This window comes from Entelurus aequoreus, linkage group LG13 (genome assembly GCF_033978785.1).
Source record: "Entelurus aequoreus isolate RoL-2023_Sb linkage group LG13, RoL_Eaeq_v1.1, whole genome shotgun sequence".
In the NCBI taxonomy this organism is placed as follows: Eukaryota; Metazoa; Chordata; class Actinopteri; order Syngnathiformes; family Syngnathidae; genus Entelurus; species Entelurus aequoreus.
In genome coordinates this window covers 40,514,683-40,536,068 of record NC_084743.1, presented here as the reverse complement: position 1 = coordinate 40,536,068, position 21,386 = coordinate 40,514,683, and the positions used below count along the sequence as shown (strand labels likewise).

General features: G+C 41.4%; 1 protein-coding gene across 1 annotated transcript in view; it reads right to left on the bottom strand.

Moving 5' to 3' along the window:
* gkup (glucuronokinase with putative uridyl pyrophosphorylase) overlaps nt 1-18,593 on the bottom strand; it is a 65,742-nt gene extending 47,149 nt beyond the window's left edge. Inside the window, exon 1 of the mRNA XM_062067839.1 lies at nt 18,438-18,593. Coding sequence (XP_061923823.1) covers nt 18,438-18,494 — 57 coding nt within the window. The 5' untranslated portion in view covers nt 18,495-18,593. The remainder of the gene's footprint in view (nt 1-18,437) is intronic.
* Nucleotides 18,594-21,386: the final 2,793 nt, after the last annotated feature.

Here is a 21,386-nt window from a genome sequence, read left to right as displayed (position 1 = left end):
TTGCGCAAAATTATTGATAGTATAGCACCGCTAAAGCAAAAAAGGGCCCCTAAAAGGCGCACCCCATGGTTTACAGAAGAAATTAGAGCTCATAAATTATCATGTAGAAAACTGGAACGCAAATGGCGCGCGACTAAACTTGAGGTTTTCCATCAAGCATGGAGTGATAGTTTAATAACTTATAAACGCATGCTTACCTTAGCTAAAGCTAAATACTACTCAAATCTCATCCGCCTCAACAAAAACGATCCTAAATTTCTGTTTAGTACAGTAGCATCGCTAACCCAACAAGGGACTCCTCCCAGTAGCTCCACCCACTCGGCAGATGATTTTATGAATTTCTTTAATAAGAAAATTGAACTCATTAGAAAGGAGATTAAAGACAACGCATCCCAGCTACAACTGGGTTCTATTAACACAAATACGACTGTATATACGACGGACACTGCCCTCCAAAATAGTCTCTCTATTTTTGATGAAATAACATTAGAGGAATTATTACAGCGTGTAAGTGGGATAAAACAAACAACATGTTTACTTGACCCACTTCCTGGGAAACTTATCAAGGAACTGTTTGTATTATTAGGTCCATCAGTGTTAAATATTATAAACTTATCACTTTCCTCCGGCACTGTTCCCCTAGCATTCAAAAAAGCGGTTATTCATCCTCTGCTCAAAAGACCTAACCTCGATCCTGACCTCATGGTAAACTACCGACCGGTCTCCCACCTTCCGTTTATTTCCAAAATTCTCGAAAAAATTGTTGCACAGCAGCTAAATGAACACTTAGTGACTAACAATCTCTGTGAACCTTTTCAATCCGGTTTCAGGGCAAATCACTCTACGGAGACAGCCCTCGCAAAAATTACTAATAATCTATTGCTAACGATGGATTCTGATGCGTCATCTATGTTGCTGCTTCTTGATCTTAGCGCCGCTTTCGATACCGTCGATCATAATATTTTATTAGAGCGTATCAAAACACGTATTGGTATGTCAGACTTAGCCTTGTCTTGGTTTAACTCTTATCTTACTGACAGGATGCAGTGCGTCTCCCATAACAATGTGACCTCGCACTATGTCAAGGTAACGTGCGGAGTTCCCCAGGGTTCGGTTCTTGGCCCTGCACTCTTTAGTATTTACATGCTGCCGCTGGGTGACATCATACGCAAGTACGGTGTTAGCTTTCACTGTTATGCTGATGACACTCAACTCTACATGCCCCTAAAGCTGACCAACACGCCGGACTGTAGTCAGCTGGAGGCGTGTCTTAATGAAATTAAACAATGGATGTCCGCTAACTTTTTGCAACTCAACGCTAAGAAAACGGAAATGCTGATTATCGGTCCTGCTAGACACCAACATCTATTTAATAATACCACCTTAACATTTGACAACCAAACAATTAAACAAGGAGACTCGGTAAAGAATCTGGGTATTATCTTCGACCCAACTCTCTCGTTTGAGTCACACATTAAGAGTTACTAAAACGGCCTTCTTTCATCTCCGTAATATCGCTAAAATTCGTTCCATCTTGTCCACTAGCGACGCTGAGATCATTATTCATGCGTTCGTTACGTCTCGTCTCGATTACTGTAACGTATTATTTTCGGGCCTCCCTACGTCTAGCATTAAAAGATTACAGCTGGTACAAAATGCGGCTGCAAGGCTTTTGACAAAAACAAGAAAGTTTGATCATATTACGCCTATACTGGCTCACTTGCACTGGCTTCCTGTGCACTTAAGATGCGACTTTAAGGTTTTACTACTTACGTATAAAATACTACACGGTTTAGCTCCAGCCTATCTCGCCGATTGTATTGTACCATATGTCCCGACAAGAAATCTGCGTTCAAAGAACTCCGGCTTATTAGTGATTCCCAGAGCCAAAAAAAAGTCTGCGGGCTATAGAGCGTTTTCTATTCGGGCTCCAGTACTCTGGAATGCCCTCCCGGTAACAGTTAGAGATGCTACCTCAGTAGAAGCATTTAAGTCTCATCTTAAAACTCATTTGTATAATCTAGCCTTTAAATAGACCCCCCCTTTTTTAGACCAGTTGATCTGCCGTTTCTTTTCTTCTCTCCTCTTCTCCCCTGTCCCTTGCGAGGGGGAGTTGCATAGGTCTGGTGGCCATGGATGAAGTGCTGGCTGTCCAGAGCCGGGACCCCGGGTGGACTACTAGCCTGTGCATCGGTTGGGGACATCTCTGCGCTGCTGACCCGTCTCCGCTCGGGATGGTTTCCTGTTGGCCCCGCTGTGGACTGGACTCCCGCTGATGTGTTGGATCCACTGTGGACTGGACTTTCACAATGTTATGTCAGACCCACTCGACATCCGTTGCTTTCGGTCTCCCCTAGAGGGGGGGGGGGGGGGGGGGGGGGTTACCCACATATGTGGTCCTCTCCAAGGTTTCTCATAGTCATTCACCGACGTCCCACTGGGGTGAGTTTTTCCTTGCCCGTATGTGGGCTCTGTACCGAGGATGTCGTTGTGGCTTGTACAGCCCTTTGAGACACTTGTGATTTAGGGCTATATAAATAAACATTGATTGATTGATTGATTGACCTGTCCTCCGCCTCTGTTCTTGCTGCGCTTGACTATCAGCTGCCTTTTCTTTTTCTTGGATGTTTCTGAAAACTACTAATACTACTATTACTATTACTATTACTACGACTAACACTGTCCCTGTGAGAGGGACAGAGGGGGGAGGTGAGTTTGGATTGGGTCAAGTTTGAGCGTGTTGAGGTTTTATTTAATCGATATGATCAATCCGGTACAAGGATAAAGGAATGTAATGATTTAGATTGACAATTGCAGTGGTTGGCGGAAGCAACCCCAACCTCAAAGGAGGGTGCCAATTCAGTAATTAAATGTTTTGTGAATGATCTAATATCCCGACATGGTTTCCCCAAAAAGATTAGGTCAAACAACGGCACCTATTTTGAGAAAACAGGTTAATCTTCTTCAGTCACAAGATCAGCACTTCTCAGGACCAGCAGCTTCCTAGGAAGGTGGAAAGACCATGAGACCAAAATGGTAAGTTTGCAAAATGTAGAATTTGTGTGCCAGTTCCTCTGTGCAGATTTGAGGATGAAAGCAGCCACTCCAGATTCCCTTGCACTCGCTAAGAGGGGCACGGTCAAAGCCAATCCAGGACCAACACCCGATACCTGACTGGAAGGAACCGAGAGGAGAGACAACACCTTGCCAGCGATGACGAGAACAACTAAGGTTGCCAGCCAATGTGTCCACCGGGACTCCAGCAGCTGTGGAAAGAAGTGTCGGGAGTGCCGAAGCAGCGAGGTGGCATGAAGCAAGCCGAGGGCCTGGACCAAAGCCCCACGCCCCATACTCTGCCCCAGCCTTCCCCAAAGCCCCCATAGCTCCAACTCTACCTGAGTTTTCCCCAATTTCGGCCAGCACGCACATGCCACTGAACAGTCTGCCCAATGGACTGAACCACACCCCAAAGAGAGACAGACTGTTTGAGTGGATCTCTTTCTTCACCAGGGCAGCCGAAAGCCCAACGAGGTGTCGGCAGGCCATCAGCCTGAGGCACCACCGAGCCATCTATACGAGCACTAATCGAACATGGACTCATACGAAATTCAGTTGTGTGTTCAAAATTAATTGGTAATTAACAATATTGGTAACTACATCCATTGCAAATGCCGGGAAAAATATTTTTGCAAATGTCTTACAGTCATAAGTCTATATACATTAATCTATTTATGTTCAATGATGTTCATGATCAAAGTATTTGTTATTCCTTTACTAAATCAAAGGGTAGGCCACTAATTGTGTTCTGTGAGATGGTTTTACTGCAGGCTGGTAACAGCGATCGCTCTGAAGGAGGGTCATAGACGGAATTTTTGCCTCGTATAAAAACATTGAGGTTTTTGCCTCTATCTGCGGTAGAGATTTAAGTTAGTGGTCTATATCAGAAATTGTTTTGGTCCAGGGTCTTAAGACCCTGGAAGGCGGGTATGTAGTAGAATTTCTGACCTTTTGACCTATATTTCTTGTCTTTTAAGAATGTCCGCTCATTTTCAATACTCTTGTATTTTGTGCCATTGAATGGACCAGTTGTGGGACAAAAGTGAATATTAAGTCGTGCCAACCTGTCTACAGAATGTGTTGACTGTCTAAAGGATTCGAGTTGTTATGGAACAGATAGGAAAAGCAAACAAGAAATTGACGCACTCGATAAGGAACGATGACGCACAACAGACATATAAAAAATGGCAGAAGACCGGAACTCTGGAGTGATTTTGGCTTGTGTGTGTCTTGTTGGCTCCGGAGTAACTTGTGGTTTGTCTGCACGGCCAACTCAATTCAACCTGCACTTCTGATAATGGGTAAATAAATTTGTTGTACTAAACTACTTTTGTTGCCTGCTTAAGCTTCGGACAATCCACTACACTAACAAATCAGATTTGACTATGAAAATCCTTAGTCGAAGACAACTCTATTACACATAAGTGTCAGAATGCTTCCGCACAGTCTCTAAATAAAGCCAACTGAAGATAAATTTCTGTTTTCTGTGTGGCTTCATCAAGAAGAACATCGGGGAGAAAAGAAGCGGTCAACTTACTTGCACTGAAGATGAGGTTAACAAGTACCTGAAGGCCATCTACAGTGACAGCACAAGAGAGGAGGATCTTGGGCCATGCAGGACTTTGATAACTACGCCAGAACCCAGCTCGGCATTTAACACCAAGGAGCTGACTTTGAAAAAAGTTGGAGTTTGTCAAAGCAGCTGGATCCAGCTTAGCACCAAGCCCCAGCGGAATGCCGTACGTTGTCTACAAGAGATGCCCCAGACTCTTAAAGCGACTGTGGACATTTCTGAAAATTAGCTGCAGAAGGGGGAAGGCGGCACAGCAGTGGCGACCCGCTGTAATCTGTGATATTTCTCCCTGAATAAATGCTTCTAATAATCTGTACATTACATGTTGTACAAGTTAATGGTTTTCATATTGCTGCATGACAGTGTTTTAACCTTCTCTATTAATTAATAAAATGTAATATTGTGCCTGATAATCAATCTGTAATTGAAGACTCGACCAGAACATGTTATAAAATAATTTACACAATATTTCAGTCAGCAAACCCCCCCGCCTTCATATTCCTCAACTGATGTACTAGCATTTCTCTAGGTGCAACTATCACAGAATAACATTACAAAGCATGATCGTAATGTAGGACATTTTTATTTTTTTAATGTCAGGGTTTCCCCTAAATTGCCAAAATACCTACGGCGGTGGGGGCATGGTTAGGAGCGTGGTCGATATGACGTCGTCACATGATTTGCTATGATGCATTTATTCTTTAAAAAGGCAAACAAATGTAAATATACATCTAAACCAATCTGTTGTTATTAAGTATAGTATTAACATATACATTATTTCTTACATAATATTGTTTGTTCTATTTTTAAATTGTGGCTGCTTATTGTACAATGTACTTTGTTGAGAATTTTTAGAGATTTCGCGAATCCTTTTAGTTATTCTTTCTTGAATAAAATGGACAGGCAACAAATCTAGCAACTATTTCTGGTGTTATTGGAGACTGTACTCGTGTTTAAAGACTCTGTTTAGATTCTGCCGCACCGTTCTTGTGACGCAAATCGAGCGGCAGAGGGCCTGACGTCAAACTTGCTTCTTTCATTAAAAGCCACCAGAGTCATCTTAAATTGTAAAAATCGCTGTCCGCGGGTATATCTCAAATATATTAAAGTATGTCCACAGCACGGACACGCCGCTTCCGCTCCAGACACCCCATGCGTATAGCTTACATCATCACAACATCGGTTTCCGGAACACTGTTCCGGTGATTAAAGTACGTCTTTTTCCTGGCAAATTTTCGGTGCATCATTAGTCAATAGTGTGCAAATAATAAACTGTATATAGCCATTCATACTGCAACTATCTGCTGGTGTTAATGTGTCTGTGTGTCGAGGAGAGAAGCACGGAGACAAACGTGTGTGCAAGGAGAAGATACAAAAAAGAAAATCAGACTTTGTTTTCTCCTGGACGTTACTATACATTACAATACTTTGTTAGGTGTGGCGGCTAATATCAATCTGTACTTTAGTTCAGTTCAGTTCAGTTTCAGTTTATTTCGAACATGGATACGATACAGTGTAATTCATCACACATTTCCAGTTGTTTCATTACAGCACGTCCAAAAAGGAGTAGGAAGAAGCAGCGCTTATTTGATCCTACCCCTTTTCACACCATAGCAGTTTTATCCAATTTCTTTGTTCTCTGTAACAGAACAGTGAACAAATAAACAATAAATAAATAATATACCATAGTAAGCAAAACAAATATTAAATACATAAATCTTTGTCTCGATAAAAAAAAAAGGGTTCAAGATCAGGGTTTCCCGCAGTGCTTTGTTGTTAACAACAAAAGGCCACCGCCTAAACTAAAGTCTTAACAAGCTGCTCCGCTTCGTTCTGCCTCTGTCAGTACGTCTCTGCAGCACCCAGCATTGTCCCACCCACAGAACCATCTGATTGGCGCAGAGCGGTAACAGCCAATCAGCAGTGCGTATTCAGAGCGCATGTAACAGCCAATCAGCAGTGCGTATTCAGAGCGCATGTAACAGCCAATCAGCAGTGCGTATTCAAAGCGCATGTAACAGCCAATCAGCAGTGCGTATTCAGAGCGCATGTAACAGCCAATCAGCAGTGCATATTCAGAGCGCATGTAACAGCCAATCAGCAGTGCGTATTCAGAGTGCATGTAACAGCCAATCAGCAGTGCGTATTCAGAGTGCATGGAGTCAGTGCTCATGACAGAGGCAGGCAGAGAAGAGAGACGGTGCGAGTGAGCAGATAGGTGTTTTGCAGGTAAGCACAAGGCAGCGGACTCTCTCCAAATTATAATAAACACCTCCCAGTCAACTACTAGTAACATCACTGTGAGCCCGTTGACGTTCTAGAAACATAAGCGGCAGCTCAGTTCGCTCGCAGTCCTTGAGGTGAAGGCTAATTAGCTTTTAGCGTAACATTAGCTCACTGTACGGTGTGTGTGCGTGCGTGCGTGTGCGCCCCACATTAAACGGACAGCAAAGCCCTGTCTGTCTGAGAGAAAGACCAGCATTATTGACCTACAGTTAACAACTAAGTTATTTCACTTTACCTTTTTCTGTGTTGATTGAGCTGTGTTGAAGCAGCAAAAACGGATATTATGTTAAAAAAAGAGTTTCCTGAAGCTGTCTCTGATAGTTGATATAATAACGTAACTGCATCATAAAGCCTACATGGTGTTCAGGGATGAATAATCTCTCCTATTGCTATTGTACAGTTTTTTCAGCTATAGTTACATTAATCATTAGTAATGTAGCAGCCTAGTTTTGAATGGCAGGGTCCCTGCTATCACATGTTGATACAAATATAACATTTACATAATAAAAATCCACTTCAGGCTTCCCAAATTCTGTAATAAATTAAACATGATGAGTTGAGCATATGTCAGCATGTGGCCCCACTTTTAACTCTTTTTTTCAAACGCTTATTTACTTACAGTAAGTCATTAATTTGAATTAAGTCATTATTTTGACTTAGTAAGTCATTATTTTGACTTAGTAAATTAGTAAGTCAAAATATTGACTTACTAAGTCATAATAATGACATACTTAGTATCTCAGGTAACTAGGACTGTTTTGTGTATTGTTTTTACTTTACGGAAAAAATATCGAGATATTCAGCATATGGAGCGGAAAACACAACCAAAAATTGTAGGCTTCCTCACACGACGAAGCCGGCCTAATTCACCACAGTCTGTAGTCTATTGCCCCCCCCAGGCTGTGGTGGCAGCGATGAGATGGAGACATGATGCCGACAGGCCGAGTTACGCTGTTCCTTACACCCACCCACCCCCTCCCTCCCTCCGGAGAGACACCACCTTAACTAACAAATGTTCTGGGGAAAACATATATATATATATATATATACTAATATATATATATATATATATATATATATATATATATATATATATATATATATATATATATATATATATATATATATATATATATATATATATATATATATATATATATATATATATGTAAGCATAACCCATACACCATTTACTACACCCCAAAACCAGTGAAGTTGACACGTTGTGTAAATCCTAAATAGAAACAGAATACAATGATTTGCAAATCCTTTTCAACCTATAATTTAATTGAATAGACTGCAAAGACAAGATATCTAACATTCAACATACCTAACAGTCATTTTTTTTTACAAATTAGCTCAGTTGGAATTTTATGCCATGTTTCAAAAAAGCTGGCACAAGTAGCAAAAAAGAATTAGAAAGTTGAGGAATGCTCATCAAACACTTATTTGGAAAATCCCACAGGTGAACAGGCTAATTGGGAACAGGTGGGTGCCATGATTGGGTATAAAAGCAGCTTCCATGAAATGCTCAGTCATTCACAAACAAGGATGGGGCGAGGGTCACCACCTTGTGAACAAATGCGTGAGCAAATTGTCCAACAGTTTAAGAACAATATTTCTCAACGAGTTATTGCAAGCAATTTCGGGATTTCACCATCTACGTTCCGTAATATCATCAAAAGGTTCAGAGAATCTGGAGAAATCACTGCACGTAAGCAGCATGCCCGTGACCTTCAATCCCTCAGGCGGTACTGCATCAACAAGCGACATCAGTGTTTAAAGGATATCACCACATGGGCTCAAGAACACTTCAGAAAATCCCTGTCAGTAACTCCAGTTGGTCGCTACATGTGTAAGTACAAGTTAAAACTCTGCAATGCAAAGCGAAAGCCATTTATCAACAACATCGAGAAACGCCGCCGGCTTCGCTGGGCTCGAGCTCATCTAAGATGGACTGATGCAAAGTGGAAAAGTGTGGTCTGACGCGTTCACATTTCAAATTGTTTTTGGAAACTGTGGACGTCGTGTCCTCCAGAACAAAGAAGAAAAGTACCATCCGGATTGTTCTAGGCGCAAAGTTTAAAAGCCAGCATCTGTGATGGTATGGGGGTGTATTAGTCCCCAAGGCATAGGTAACTTACACATATGTGAAGGCACCATTAATGCTGAAAGATACATACAGGTTTTGGAGCAACATATGTTGCCATCCAAGCAACGTTATCATGGACGCTCCTGCTTATGTCCGCAAGACAATACCAAGCCACGTGTTACAACAGCGTGGCTTCATAGTACTGTTTGTACTAGACTAGCCTGCCTGTAGTCCAGACCTGTCTCCCATTGAAAATGTGTGGTGCATTATGAAGCGTAAAATACGACAAACGGAGACCCCAGACTGTTGAACAACTTAAGCTGTACATCAAGCAAGAATGGGAAAGAATTCCACCTGAAAAGCTTCAAAAATTGGTCTCTTCAGTTCCCAAACGTTTACTGAGTGTTGTTAAAAGGAAAGGCCATGTAACACAGTGGTAAAAATGCCCCTGTGCCAACTTTTTTGGAATCTGTTGCTGCCATTAAATTCTAAGTTAATGATTATTTGCACAAAAAAAAAATGTTTTTCTCAGTTCGAACATTAAATATCTTGTCTTTGCAGTATATTCAATTGAAGATAAGTTGAAAAGGATTTGCAAATCATTGTATTCTGTTTTTATTTACGAATTACACAACGTGCCAACTTCACTGGTTTTGGGTTTTGTACATCTGCTCTTCCGTGCTCGGGGACTCTCCTCTTCAAAATCTGACCAATCACAGCTCTGCGGTCACCAACGCAAAGCCAGGATTTTTGGGAGGTACACGGAGGGCTGTACGATTAATCAACATGGAATCGACATCAACGTTTTAATTAGTGAAGTAAAAAACAGCAAGAGGCAGTTTTTTTCTCTCCACCATCACAGGCATTTGAGTGACAGTTATATTCGCCAATCAGAGTTGTTAAACCTTGCCTTTGTTTGTCTCTTGCTTTAAACAGGGAGAAAGACTTATCACTCTGTGCATCGCTGTCAGCACCTGAGCACGTTCATTTAACAGTGGAATGAACTGAACACATTGAGCCCTTTGCCCCAGGAAGCAAAGACAGCCTCCCTAATCGTGACTCCCCACTAAGTGCCGCAAAGTAACAAAAATAAAGAGGAAAAAAATATGATTACAAAGCCAAATGTTCCGTTGTGGTAATATTTAAGCTTCAAATTGGATGGGAAGTACACATCCATCAACAAAGACAAACGAGCGAGAATGCCGTGATGGCAGTAAACAAAAAGATAATGTACGACTAGGGCTGCCTTATTATGAACAAAATAATAATCACAATTATTTTAATCAATATCGAAATCACAGTTATTAATCACAACTACTTTTTGTTATATAAAACAAATTTGATTGCACTTTCTATTTTAAACAAACAAGTATCAGGGAATGAGAAGGGACTATTATTTTGAAGGTGGGTTCCGTTCCTCTAATTTCCAATACTAGTCGTACGGCAAACAGACGCAGACTAGTTTACACACAAGACGTGTTTACGTGTGTCAGTGTTCCTGTTTGGTCTTGAAAACAATTGTCTGTATGTCCTGTGCCTGTTTTATGAGTGTCATACAGATGTGTGCGAATTAGGGCTGGGCAATATATCGATATACAGCTTTTAGCTGCTGGCATTACACTACAGGCTCTCCTCAATCTTTCCTGTGTCTCCTTCTCACAGACAGACAAGCGCACCTTCTTACACACGTCATATGTCAATACGTGTACGCCCTCGCACAGCAAAGAGGTAGCAGCATGGGTAACGTTAGCTGTGATGCTAGCGCAGCCGTGAGAGTGGTAATACGAGAGAGAGAAGGTGCGAATCTGGTAACAAATGAAGAAATAATTAATTCCCCAAAAAAACAGCAGGGGGTCCATCGTCTGGCGGTGGTTTGGCTTCAAGTGGGAATATGTCGAACAGACAACCGTAATTTGTCAAGCGTGGGGCAAAAGCTTTGCTATAAAAAGTAGCATTACTGCTAATATGTAGCATCATTTGAAAAGTCACCTGCTAGAGAATGAAGAGTGCTTACTCCGCATGTCAACATCTCCGTTCGGTGCCACGCCCACACCATCAAAATGCCGAGGCAAACAATTCCAGATCAACACCGTATGAAAAAAATAGTGATTTTTTTAGTTGTGATTTCCTTCTCTGCATGAAAGTTTTAAAGCAGCATATATTAATGCAGTATGAAGAAGAATGTTTTAAAGTAGACACATAGAATCATCATACTGCTGTGATTATATGCATCAAGTGTTCATTCAATGCTAAGGCAAAATATAGAGATGTATATCGTGTATCGCGATATGGCCTTAATATATCGCAATATTAAAAAAAGGCCATACCGCCCAGTCCTAGTGCGAATGTAATTGTAGAACTATATGGTGCGACGATATCTTGGTCTTCTGTTTAGCTTGCTGCTACTTAGCATGCAGGATTTTCGGAAAAACCCAGCCTCTGTTGAGTGCATCGACTGTGAACTTCGGGGGATGCAGCATTGCAGAACTAGTAATCGATATAGCACTGTCCAAATTCACACCCAAGTACGCAGACACAGTAACATACACAGTAGCTGTGTATGTTCTTTGGCGGCTGCATCCTTTGCAGTGCACATTTGTAGGGTGCTGAAATCATTGTGGTGCACGAAGACTGTTCCAATTCAAACAAGTTTCAAGTGTCCTTCAAATCCGGCTGACAAATGTGTCGCTTTGCCCAAAAGCAGAAAGGTTGCATCCGTGTACACTTTGCATTCTTTAATATCCCAAGATCCTTTGCGCGTTCAACTCTGAAAACTATTTTCAACGTGGAGGCGCAATGCAGAGCAGTAAGAGCGACTTTAAAGGCCTCCTGAAACAAAATTTTCTTATTTAAACGGGGATAGCAGATCCATTCTATGTGTCATACTTGATCATTTCGCAATATTGTCATATTTTTGCTGAAAGGATTTAGTAGAGAACATCGACGATAAAAGTTTTGGTCGCTGATAAAAAAAGCCTTGCCTGTACCGGAAGTAGCGTGACGTCACAGGTTGAAAGGCTCCTCACATTTGCACATTGTTTACACCAGCAGCGAGAGCGATTCGGACCGAGAAAGCAACGATTACCCCATTAATTTGAGCCAGGATGAAAGATTCGTGGATGAGGTACGTGAGAGTGAAGGATTAGAGTGCAGTGCAGGACGTATCCTTTTTTCGCTCTGACCGTAACTTATGTAGAAGGGCTCATTGGATTCCACACTTTCTCCTTTTTCTATTGTGGATCACGGATTTGTATTTTAAACCACCTCGGATACTATATCCTCTTGAAAATAAGAGTCGAGAACGCGAATTGGACATTCACAGTGACTTTTATCTCCACGACAATACATCAGCGAAGCACTTTAGCTACGGAGCTAACGTGATAGCATCGTGCTTAACTGCATATAGAAACAGACGAAATAAGCCCCTGACTGGAAGGATAGACAGAAGATCAACAATGCTACTATTACTATTAAACCCTGGACCTGTAACCACACAGTTAATGCTGTACCACCTGGCGAAGCCTAGCAATGCTGTTGCTAACGACGCCATTGAAGCTAACTTAGCTACGGGACCTCAACAGAGCTATGTTAAAAACATAAGCTCCACCTACGTCAGCTCTCATCTGCTCATCACGACCCGTGCTCACCTGCGTTCCAGCGATCGACGGCGCGACGAAGGACTTCACCCGATCATCGATGCAGTCGGCGGCCCGGAGACGGAGGAAGTCAAGGTGAGGACAGTGGTGCGGCGGCGGGCGTTGTAGCTTTCGACGACACCTGGCCGCCATCAGAGTCGGCAAGAAACATATTTCCCCAAAGTTACGTACGTGACATGCACATAGCGCCACGCACGTATGGGCAAGCGATCAAATGTTTGGAAGCCAAAGCTGTACTCACGGTAGCGCGTCTGCTATCCAACTCAAAGTCCTCCTAGTTGTGTTGCTGTAGCCAGCCGCTAATACACCGATCCACCTACAGCTTTCTTCTTTGCAGTCTCCATTGTTAATTGAACAAATTGCAAAAGATTCACCAACACAGATGTCCAGAATACTGTGGAATTTAGCGATGAAAACAGACGATTTAAGCTGGCGACCGTGCTATTCCAAAACGTCTCCTCCAACCCTTAACGTCACGCGCAAACGTCATCATACCTAGACGTTTTCAGCCGGAAGTTTCCCGGGAAATTTAAAATTGCACTTTATAAGTTAACCCGGCCATATTGGCATGTGTTGCAATGTTAAGATTTCATCATTGATATATAAACTATCAGATTGCGTGGTCGGTAGTAGTGGGTTTCAATAGGCCTTCCTACTGAAATGAAATTTTCTTATTTAAACGGGGATAGCAGATCCATTCTATGTGTCATACTTGATCATTTCACGATATTGCCATATTTTTGCTGAAAGGATTTAGTAGAGAACATCAACGATAAAGTTTTGGTCACTGACAAAAAAGGGTTGCCTGTACCGGAAGTAGCGTGACGTCACAGGTTGAAGGGCTCCTCACATTGGCGTATCTTTTTTCGCTCTGACCGTAACTTAGGTACAAGGGCTCATTGGATTCCACACTCTCTCCTTTTTCTATTGTGGATCACGGATTTGTATTTTAAACCACCTCGGATACTATATCCTCTTGAAAATGAGAGTCGAGAACGCGAAATGGACATTCACAGTGACTTTTATCTCCACGACAATACATCGGCGAAGCACTTTAGCTGCGGAGCTAACGTGATAGCATCGTGCTTAACTGCATATAGAAACAGACGAAATAAGCCCCTGACTGGAAGGATAGACAGAAGATCAACAATACTACCAAACTCTGGAGCTGTAACCACACGGTTAATGCTGTACCGCCTGGCGAAGCCTAGCAATGCTGTTGCTAACGACGCCATTGAAGCTAACTTAGCTACGGGACCTCAACAGAGCTATGCTAAAAACATTAGCTCTCCACCTACGCCAGCTCTCATCTGCTCATCACGACCCATGCTCACCTGCGTTCCAGCAATCGACGGCGCGACGAAGGACTTCACCCGATCATCGATGCGGTCGGCGGCCCGGAGACGGAGGAAGTCAAGGTGAGGAAGTCAAGGTGAGGACAGCGGCGCGGCGGCGGGCGTCGTAGCTTTCGACGACACCCCGGCCGCCATTAGAGTCGGCAAGAAACATATATTTCCCCAAAGTTACGTACGTGACATGCACATTGCGCCACGCACGGACGGGCAAGCGATCAAATGTTTGGAAGCCAAAGCTGTACTCACGGTAGCGCGTCTGCTATCCAACTCAAAGTCCTCCTGGTTGTGTTGCTGTAGCCAGCCGCTAATACACCGATCCCACCTACAGCTTTCTTCCTTGCAGTCTCCATTGTTAATTGAACAAATTGCAAAAGATTCATCAACACAGATGTCCAGAATACTGTGGAATTTTGCGATGAAAACAGAGCTGTTTGTATTGGGATACAATGTGTCCCAATACTTCCGCTTCAACCCTTGACGTCACACGCAAACGTCATCATACCTAGACGTTTTCAGCCGTAAGTTTCACGGGAAATTTAAAATTGCACTTTATAAGGCCGTATTGGCATGTGTTGCAATGTTAAGATTTCATCATTTATATATAAACTATCAGACTGCGTGGTCGGTAGTAGTGGGTTTCAGTAGGCCTTTAAATACAAGCATAGCTTTATTTATTCATTTAAAACAGCTTAAAGCAGACATGTCAAGCTGGGATGTCAGTAGTGATATACATTTGTGTTAAAATACGAGACCTTGACTATCGTAATGTTGAGCGACCTCCGTGCTCTGCCCTTCTTTTTACCCCAAGGGAGAGCCATATATCTGGCCATTGCAGACAGTTTCGTGCCCAGAGATTTTTTCAACAGTAAAACCTTATCTTTTTTAATTTACTTTTTTAGGCTGCAACGACTTTACTTAATTGTGTTCTATTAATTTGTGGCCGGAATAGAACGGGACAAGCGGTACTAAATGGATGGATGGATGTAAATGTGTGCATCAATGTACCGATATTAGTTATTACTGTTTTTTGTGTACATTTGAATGTTATTATAAAATGTTTACTTGTATTAATGATTATTGTGATCTTGTGTTTAACTTGTCTGTTCTTTTTCGCTGCACAGAATAATTACAAAGGACTTGGACAATAACAGAGCAAAATGAAATGACACAAAACACGTATATACTAGGGCTGCAACAACTAATCGATTAAATCGATTATAAAAATAGTTGCCGATTAATTTAGTCATCGATTCGTTGCATCTATGCTGTGCGCATGCGCAGAGGCTTTTTAGAAGAAAAAAATATATATACAGTGGGGCAAAAAAGTATTTAGTCAGCCACCCATTGACAATCAATGGGTGGCTGACTAAATACTTTTTTGCCCCACTGTATATATATACATATTTTTTTCAAAAATAAATCTTTATTTATAAACTGCAACATTTACAAACAGCTGAGAAACAATAATCAAAATAAGTATGGTGCCAGTATGCTGTTTTTTTCCAATAAAATACTGGAAAGGATAGAAATGTAGTTTGTCTCTTTTATCCGATTATTAATCGAAGTAATAATCGACAGATTAATCGATTATCAAATTAATCGTTAGTTGCAGCCCTAGTATATACCAGTTTGGATGATCATTTAAAAACAAACTTTTTTTAAAAAACTTATACAAATTAATAAACTAATCTGCTGAAACTGTAGTTGTGATTCTTTTCCTATTTCCTATTACAACATTGGAAATAATTAAATGATAATATTACGCTATCCCAATATTTACTATTACTGGCTATAATGCAAGCAATATGGCACAATTAGAAAAGTACATTAATTGTGAATCACTTATTAATAAAGTAACTGCTAAATAAGATTGTGTGGTGTCACTGTACGATAGACCACGAGAACTCTTTCTGGATCTTCTGCATGTTTTAAAAGGTCTGACTCCAACAGATATAAAAATAAATCCATCATTAACTAATAATTAGGAATAACATCTTTAAAATGCTTGTCACGTGACACATCTTCATGACAACCATCTCCCATAATCAATAGGCTCGAACCGCAGGAAAATTTGACGGCGGCGGTGCTGTAAGATCTTAGCCGCTTCCTCTAAAGCAGTGGTTCTTAACCTGGGTTCGATCGAACCCTAGGGGTTCGGTGAGTCGGGCTCAGGGGTTCGGCGGAGGTCAAAACCCACCCGACTCATCGTGTAAATAAAAACTTCTCCCTATCGGCGTACTCCGGATACGGCAACAGCAGAAGTCACACTGATTTGCAGGTGTGTAATTTGTTGTGAGTTTATACACTGTGTTGGTTTTGTTGTTTGAACAAGGTGATGTTCATGCACGGTTAATTTTGTGCACCAGTAAAAAAACATGGTAACACTTTAGTATGGGGAACATATTCACCATTAATTAGTTGCTTATTAACATGCAATTTAGTAACATATTGGCTCTTAACTAGTCATTATTAATGCCTTATTCGGCATGGCCTTATTTTAACCCTAACCCTCTAACCCTGGTACTAACCCTCTACCCCTAACCAAATATCTCTAAATTTCTTTGTTACTTAGAATATAATCCCCTAGTGCAGGGGTCGGCAACCCGCGGCTCCGGAGCCGCATGCGGCTCCTTGACCACTCTGATGCGGCTCAGCTACATACATACCGAACCCCCCCGATTTTCCCAGGAGATTTATGGATCTCAGTGTCTCTCATAGATTACTCCCAGGGAGAAAATAATCCTATTTACACTCTAATTACTAAATAAAGGGCGTGCCCTAACTATACTGCAGTAATTGTCCATTAGCATTTACATACAGCGTGCCAGTCCAGTCACATGTTGCATGTTATTATTACTTGCACACACAGGAGACAGCAAAGCATACTTAGTCATCAGCCACACAGCTTACACTGACGGTAGCCGTATCAAACAACTTTAACATTGTTACGTTACAAATATGTGCCACACTGTGAACCCACACCAAAAAAGAATGAAAAACACATTTCTGGAGAACATCCCACCGTAACACAACCTAAACACAACACAACCATTACCCAGAATCCCATGCAGCCCTAACTCTTCCGGTCTACATTATACATCCCGCTACCACCAAATCCCCCCACACATCAACCCCCCCACCCTCTCCGTGTGTTGGTTGAGCGGAAGAGTTAGTGCTGCATGGGATTCTGGGTATTGGTACCGTCAGTGTAAGATGTGTGGCTGCTGAGCTAGTACGGAAGAGTTAGTGCTGCATGGGATTCTGGGTATTGGTACCGTCAGTGTAAGATGCGTGGCAGCTGAGGTAGTACACCTTGCTGTTTACATGAACAAGCTGAAATTGCATTGTACATGTAGTCGAGCAGGTACACTGTTAGGGCAGACTGTAGAGGGCGCCAAATGCAGTGTCATAACGCTCTGATATTTGGGAGTCTCCCGGGAAAAATGAGAGGGTTGGCAAGTATGATGCCATCAAGCGCCATTCGTTCAAAACTCGCGGGCTGCATTAACATCAAATTTCCACATTAAAGTGCGTGCCGGTGCATGTGTCGGAGACCCCTGGTTAACATAGCACACAGCATTTAAGCTTTGTATGCAGAGTTTTTCATTTTAAATTTTTTTTGTGGCTCCCTTTACTTTCTTTAATTTGTGAAACTTGCCAAAATGGCTCTTTGTGTGGTAAAGGTTGCCGACCCCTGCCCTAGTGGCCAAAAAATTCTAAATTAAGTCTTTGTTACTTAGAATATGTTCCCCATACTAAAGTGTTACCAAAAACATAGAACTTTGTCTTGAATTTGAAAAAAAACAACATTTTATTTTTCACTAAAGGATTCGGTGAATGCGCATATGAAACTGGTGGGGTTCGGTACCTCCAACAAGGTTAAGAACCACTGCTCTAAAGGTATAAGAGAATACAAAAAAAACAAACGATTCGACATTCTTCTCTTAAGTTTGTCATTATTCAACTTCGCGCGATTGAGCAGTAGATAAGTGACGTAAATGTAAGGGCGGGACAACATACGTAGCCAGGTAGAGTTTGTAGTGGACTCTCGGACCCACCTTTGTAGACCGCATGGGCTGGGTCCTTGGAAGGATGCAGCCTCCGAAATGAGACACAGCTGGAGTGGAGTATCTCATTTGCGACGGAAGCAAAGATGTTCCAATCGAAATCTGTATATATGTGTATCCACGACAAATGACGTATACTCGACGCGAGTTATAAAGTCCGAAGTTAATTAAAAACTTAACTCACATGCGTTTTGTCAATCAATTCCACTATTGCATCGGGGTTAGATAGTAGTTTGGATCTAAAAACAGCAGTTTGATTAAGATTTTCGCTAAGATAACAGTACAATAACTGCAAACCCGCGAACTTTGCCTTAGTTAGCTAAATACTATTGTCGCATACGCACTGCTTACCTTTATTTGAGTCTCCAAAACGGTGCCGTGACCAGCCACCAGCAATATACAAATCATCAGGGAATCTTTTGTGTCTCCTTCTAAGGATATTTCTCTGTGGTTGAATATCAGCAGCTATCGCTCCAACACACTTCTTTTACTAGTGAGTCATGACAATGTCTAAGTACTTCCGTCACGCAGTTAACAAAATAAAAGTTTTTTGGGGGGGGGAAATAATAACTATTTATATGTCAACATTCATCAAAGTAAACCAGGGCAAACATGTGATATGATTACTTTTTGCCTACCTATATCAACAAGATGGTACATTGTTACAATGTAATTATATCCAAGTCACAGAAAATACCAGGTAAAGTGGTAATATACATACAGAATTGTGTTGCATTGGTAGGAATGACAGAAAAAATAAACACAAAAACAATGGCAATTGAAAACAATAGTGCAAACTAACACAATACGTTGGTTGGTTCCATGAAACTCTGCGCAGTATATTGATAATAACCATTTCTTCATAGTTCGTAAGTTATTTTCTATACGCAAAACAATAATTGTGTCTAAGAAAGGAAAGTACTTGAAATCCTTATTTAGCCTTATGAACAACTTATACGGAACATGTTAAAAGTGTTGTTATGTTTGGACACTGGAATCAATAGTTTGAATAATCAATTATTTTCAAAGTTTTCATGCATGCTTGACAATTTTTAAGTCAAAGCATTTCAAGTACTTGTTTGACCCATGTGTAGTTGTCTTCAAAAAGCTATTCCTGACAGGCTTTTCATTGTGGATCTGTGCTGACTGCAATGCTGTGCTTTCAGAGAACATGCCTCACTATCTGATTCTGTCCAGCCTTCTACCTGAGCATAGGAGATGCAAATATCACAAAATTATATTAACAGAGTAGCAGTAACTCAGTCAATATTTATTATGGGGAAAAATACTCAAATTCAGACAGTATACTGCAAACCTCATACCATAATAGTACCTTAGCGTTTGTAATGATAACAACAATAATGAATTAGATTTTATATAATGCCTTTCTCGACACCCAAAGCACTTAAAGGCCTACTGAAATGAAATGTTCTTATTTAAACGGGGATAGCAGATCCATTCTATCTGTCATACTTGATCATTTCGCGATATTGCCATATTTTTGTTGAAAGGATTTAGTAGAGAACATCGACGATAAAGTTCGCAACTTTTGGTTGCTGATAAAAAAAAGCCTTGCCTGTACCGGAAGTAGCGTGACGTCGCAGGTTGAAGGGCTCCTCACATTTCCCCATTGTTTACACCAGCAGCGAGAGCGAGTCGGACCGAGAAAGCGACGATTACCCCATTAATTTGAGCGAGGATGAAAGATTCGTGGATGAGGAACGTGAGAGTGAAGGACTAGAGTGCAGTGCAGGACGTATCTTTTTTCACTCTGACCGTAACTTAGGTACAAGGGCTCATTGGATTCCACACTCTCTCCTTTTTCTATTGTGGATCATAGATTTGTATTTTAAACCACCTCGAATAGATAGATGGATAGATAGTACTTCTATATCCTCTTGAAAATGAGAGTCGAGAACGCGAAATGGACATTCACAGTGACTTTTATCTCCACGACAATACATCGGCGAAGCACTTTAGCTACGGAGCCAACGTGATAGCATCGTGCTTAAATGCAGATAGAAACAAAATAAATAAGCCCCTGACTGGAAGGATAGACAGAAGATCAACAATACTATCAAACACTGGACCTGTAACCACACGGTTAATGCTGTCCAACCTGGCGAAGCCTAGCAATGCTGTTGCTAATGACGCCATTGAAGCTAACTTAGCTACGGGACCTCGACAGAGCTATGCTAAAAACATTAGCTATCCACCTACGCCAGCCCTCATCTGCTCATCAACACCCGTGCTCACCTGCGTTAAAGCGATCGACGGGGCGACGAAGGACTTACCCGATCATCGATGCGGTCGGCGGCTAGCGTCGGATAGCGGGTCTGCTATCCAACTCAAAGTCCTCCTGGTTGTGTTGCTGCAGCCAGCCGCTAATACACCGATCCCACCTACAGCTTTCTTCTTTGCAGTCTCCATTGTTCATTAAACAAATTGCAAAAGATTCACCAACACAGATGTCCAGAATACTGTGGAATTTTGCGATGAAAACAGAGCTGTTTGTATTGGGATACAATGTGTCCCAATACTTCCGCTTCAACCATTGACGTCACGCGCAAACGTCATCATACATAGACGTTTTCAACCGGAAGTTTCCAGGGAAATTTAAAATTGCACTTTATAAGTTAACCCGGCCGTATCGGTATGTGTTGCAATGTTAAGATTTCATCATTGATATATAAACTATCAGACTGCGTGGTCGGTAGTAGTGGGTTTCAGTAGGCCTTTAAGAGTGAGACCCATCATTCAATCACTGCACAACAGGGATGTAATTTGAAATTCAAAAGGGGGTGGAGACACAATTGGTTTGAATAAAGGCATATGTGGGTGGCTTAAAGGGGCGTGGTTTGAAGGATTTCATCTTTTTTTTCTTTTTGTCCCTTTATGTGTCTGTGTAAAATAACTTTAATTATATTTGAATCAAACCTACATTCATTTAGATGCATCCATCCATCCATCCAATTTCTACTGTTTGTCCCATATTTTACATTATTAGAAATACACGATAAACACATTATTCACTTATTTTGAGTGCAAGAAAACAAAATAACAAAAAAGGAAAACAATTGTGTGCTATCCACAACTGAATTATTTATATGACTTTGACATCAATTGAAACCTCGATCATTCACTTTGTTTATCATAATTGCACACTAACCTCTAGACCACCACAGTATGGTATAACATCCAATTCATTATATTATATCTGACACAGGTGTGTCTGGTAAGGTGACAAGGTTTGTTGTTAAATTTCATATTAGGTGCCTTGTCGTTTATTGATTGACATTT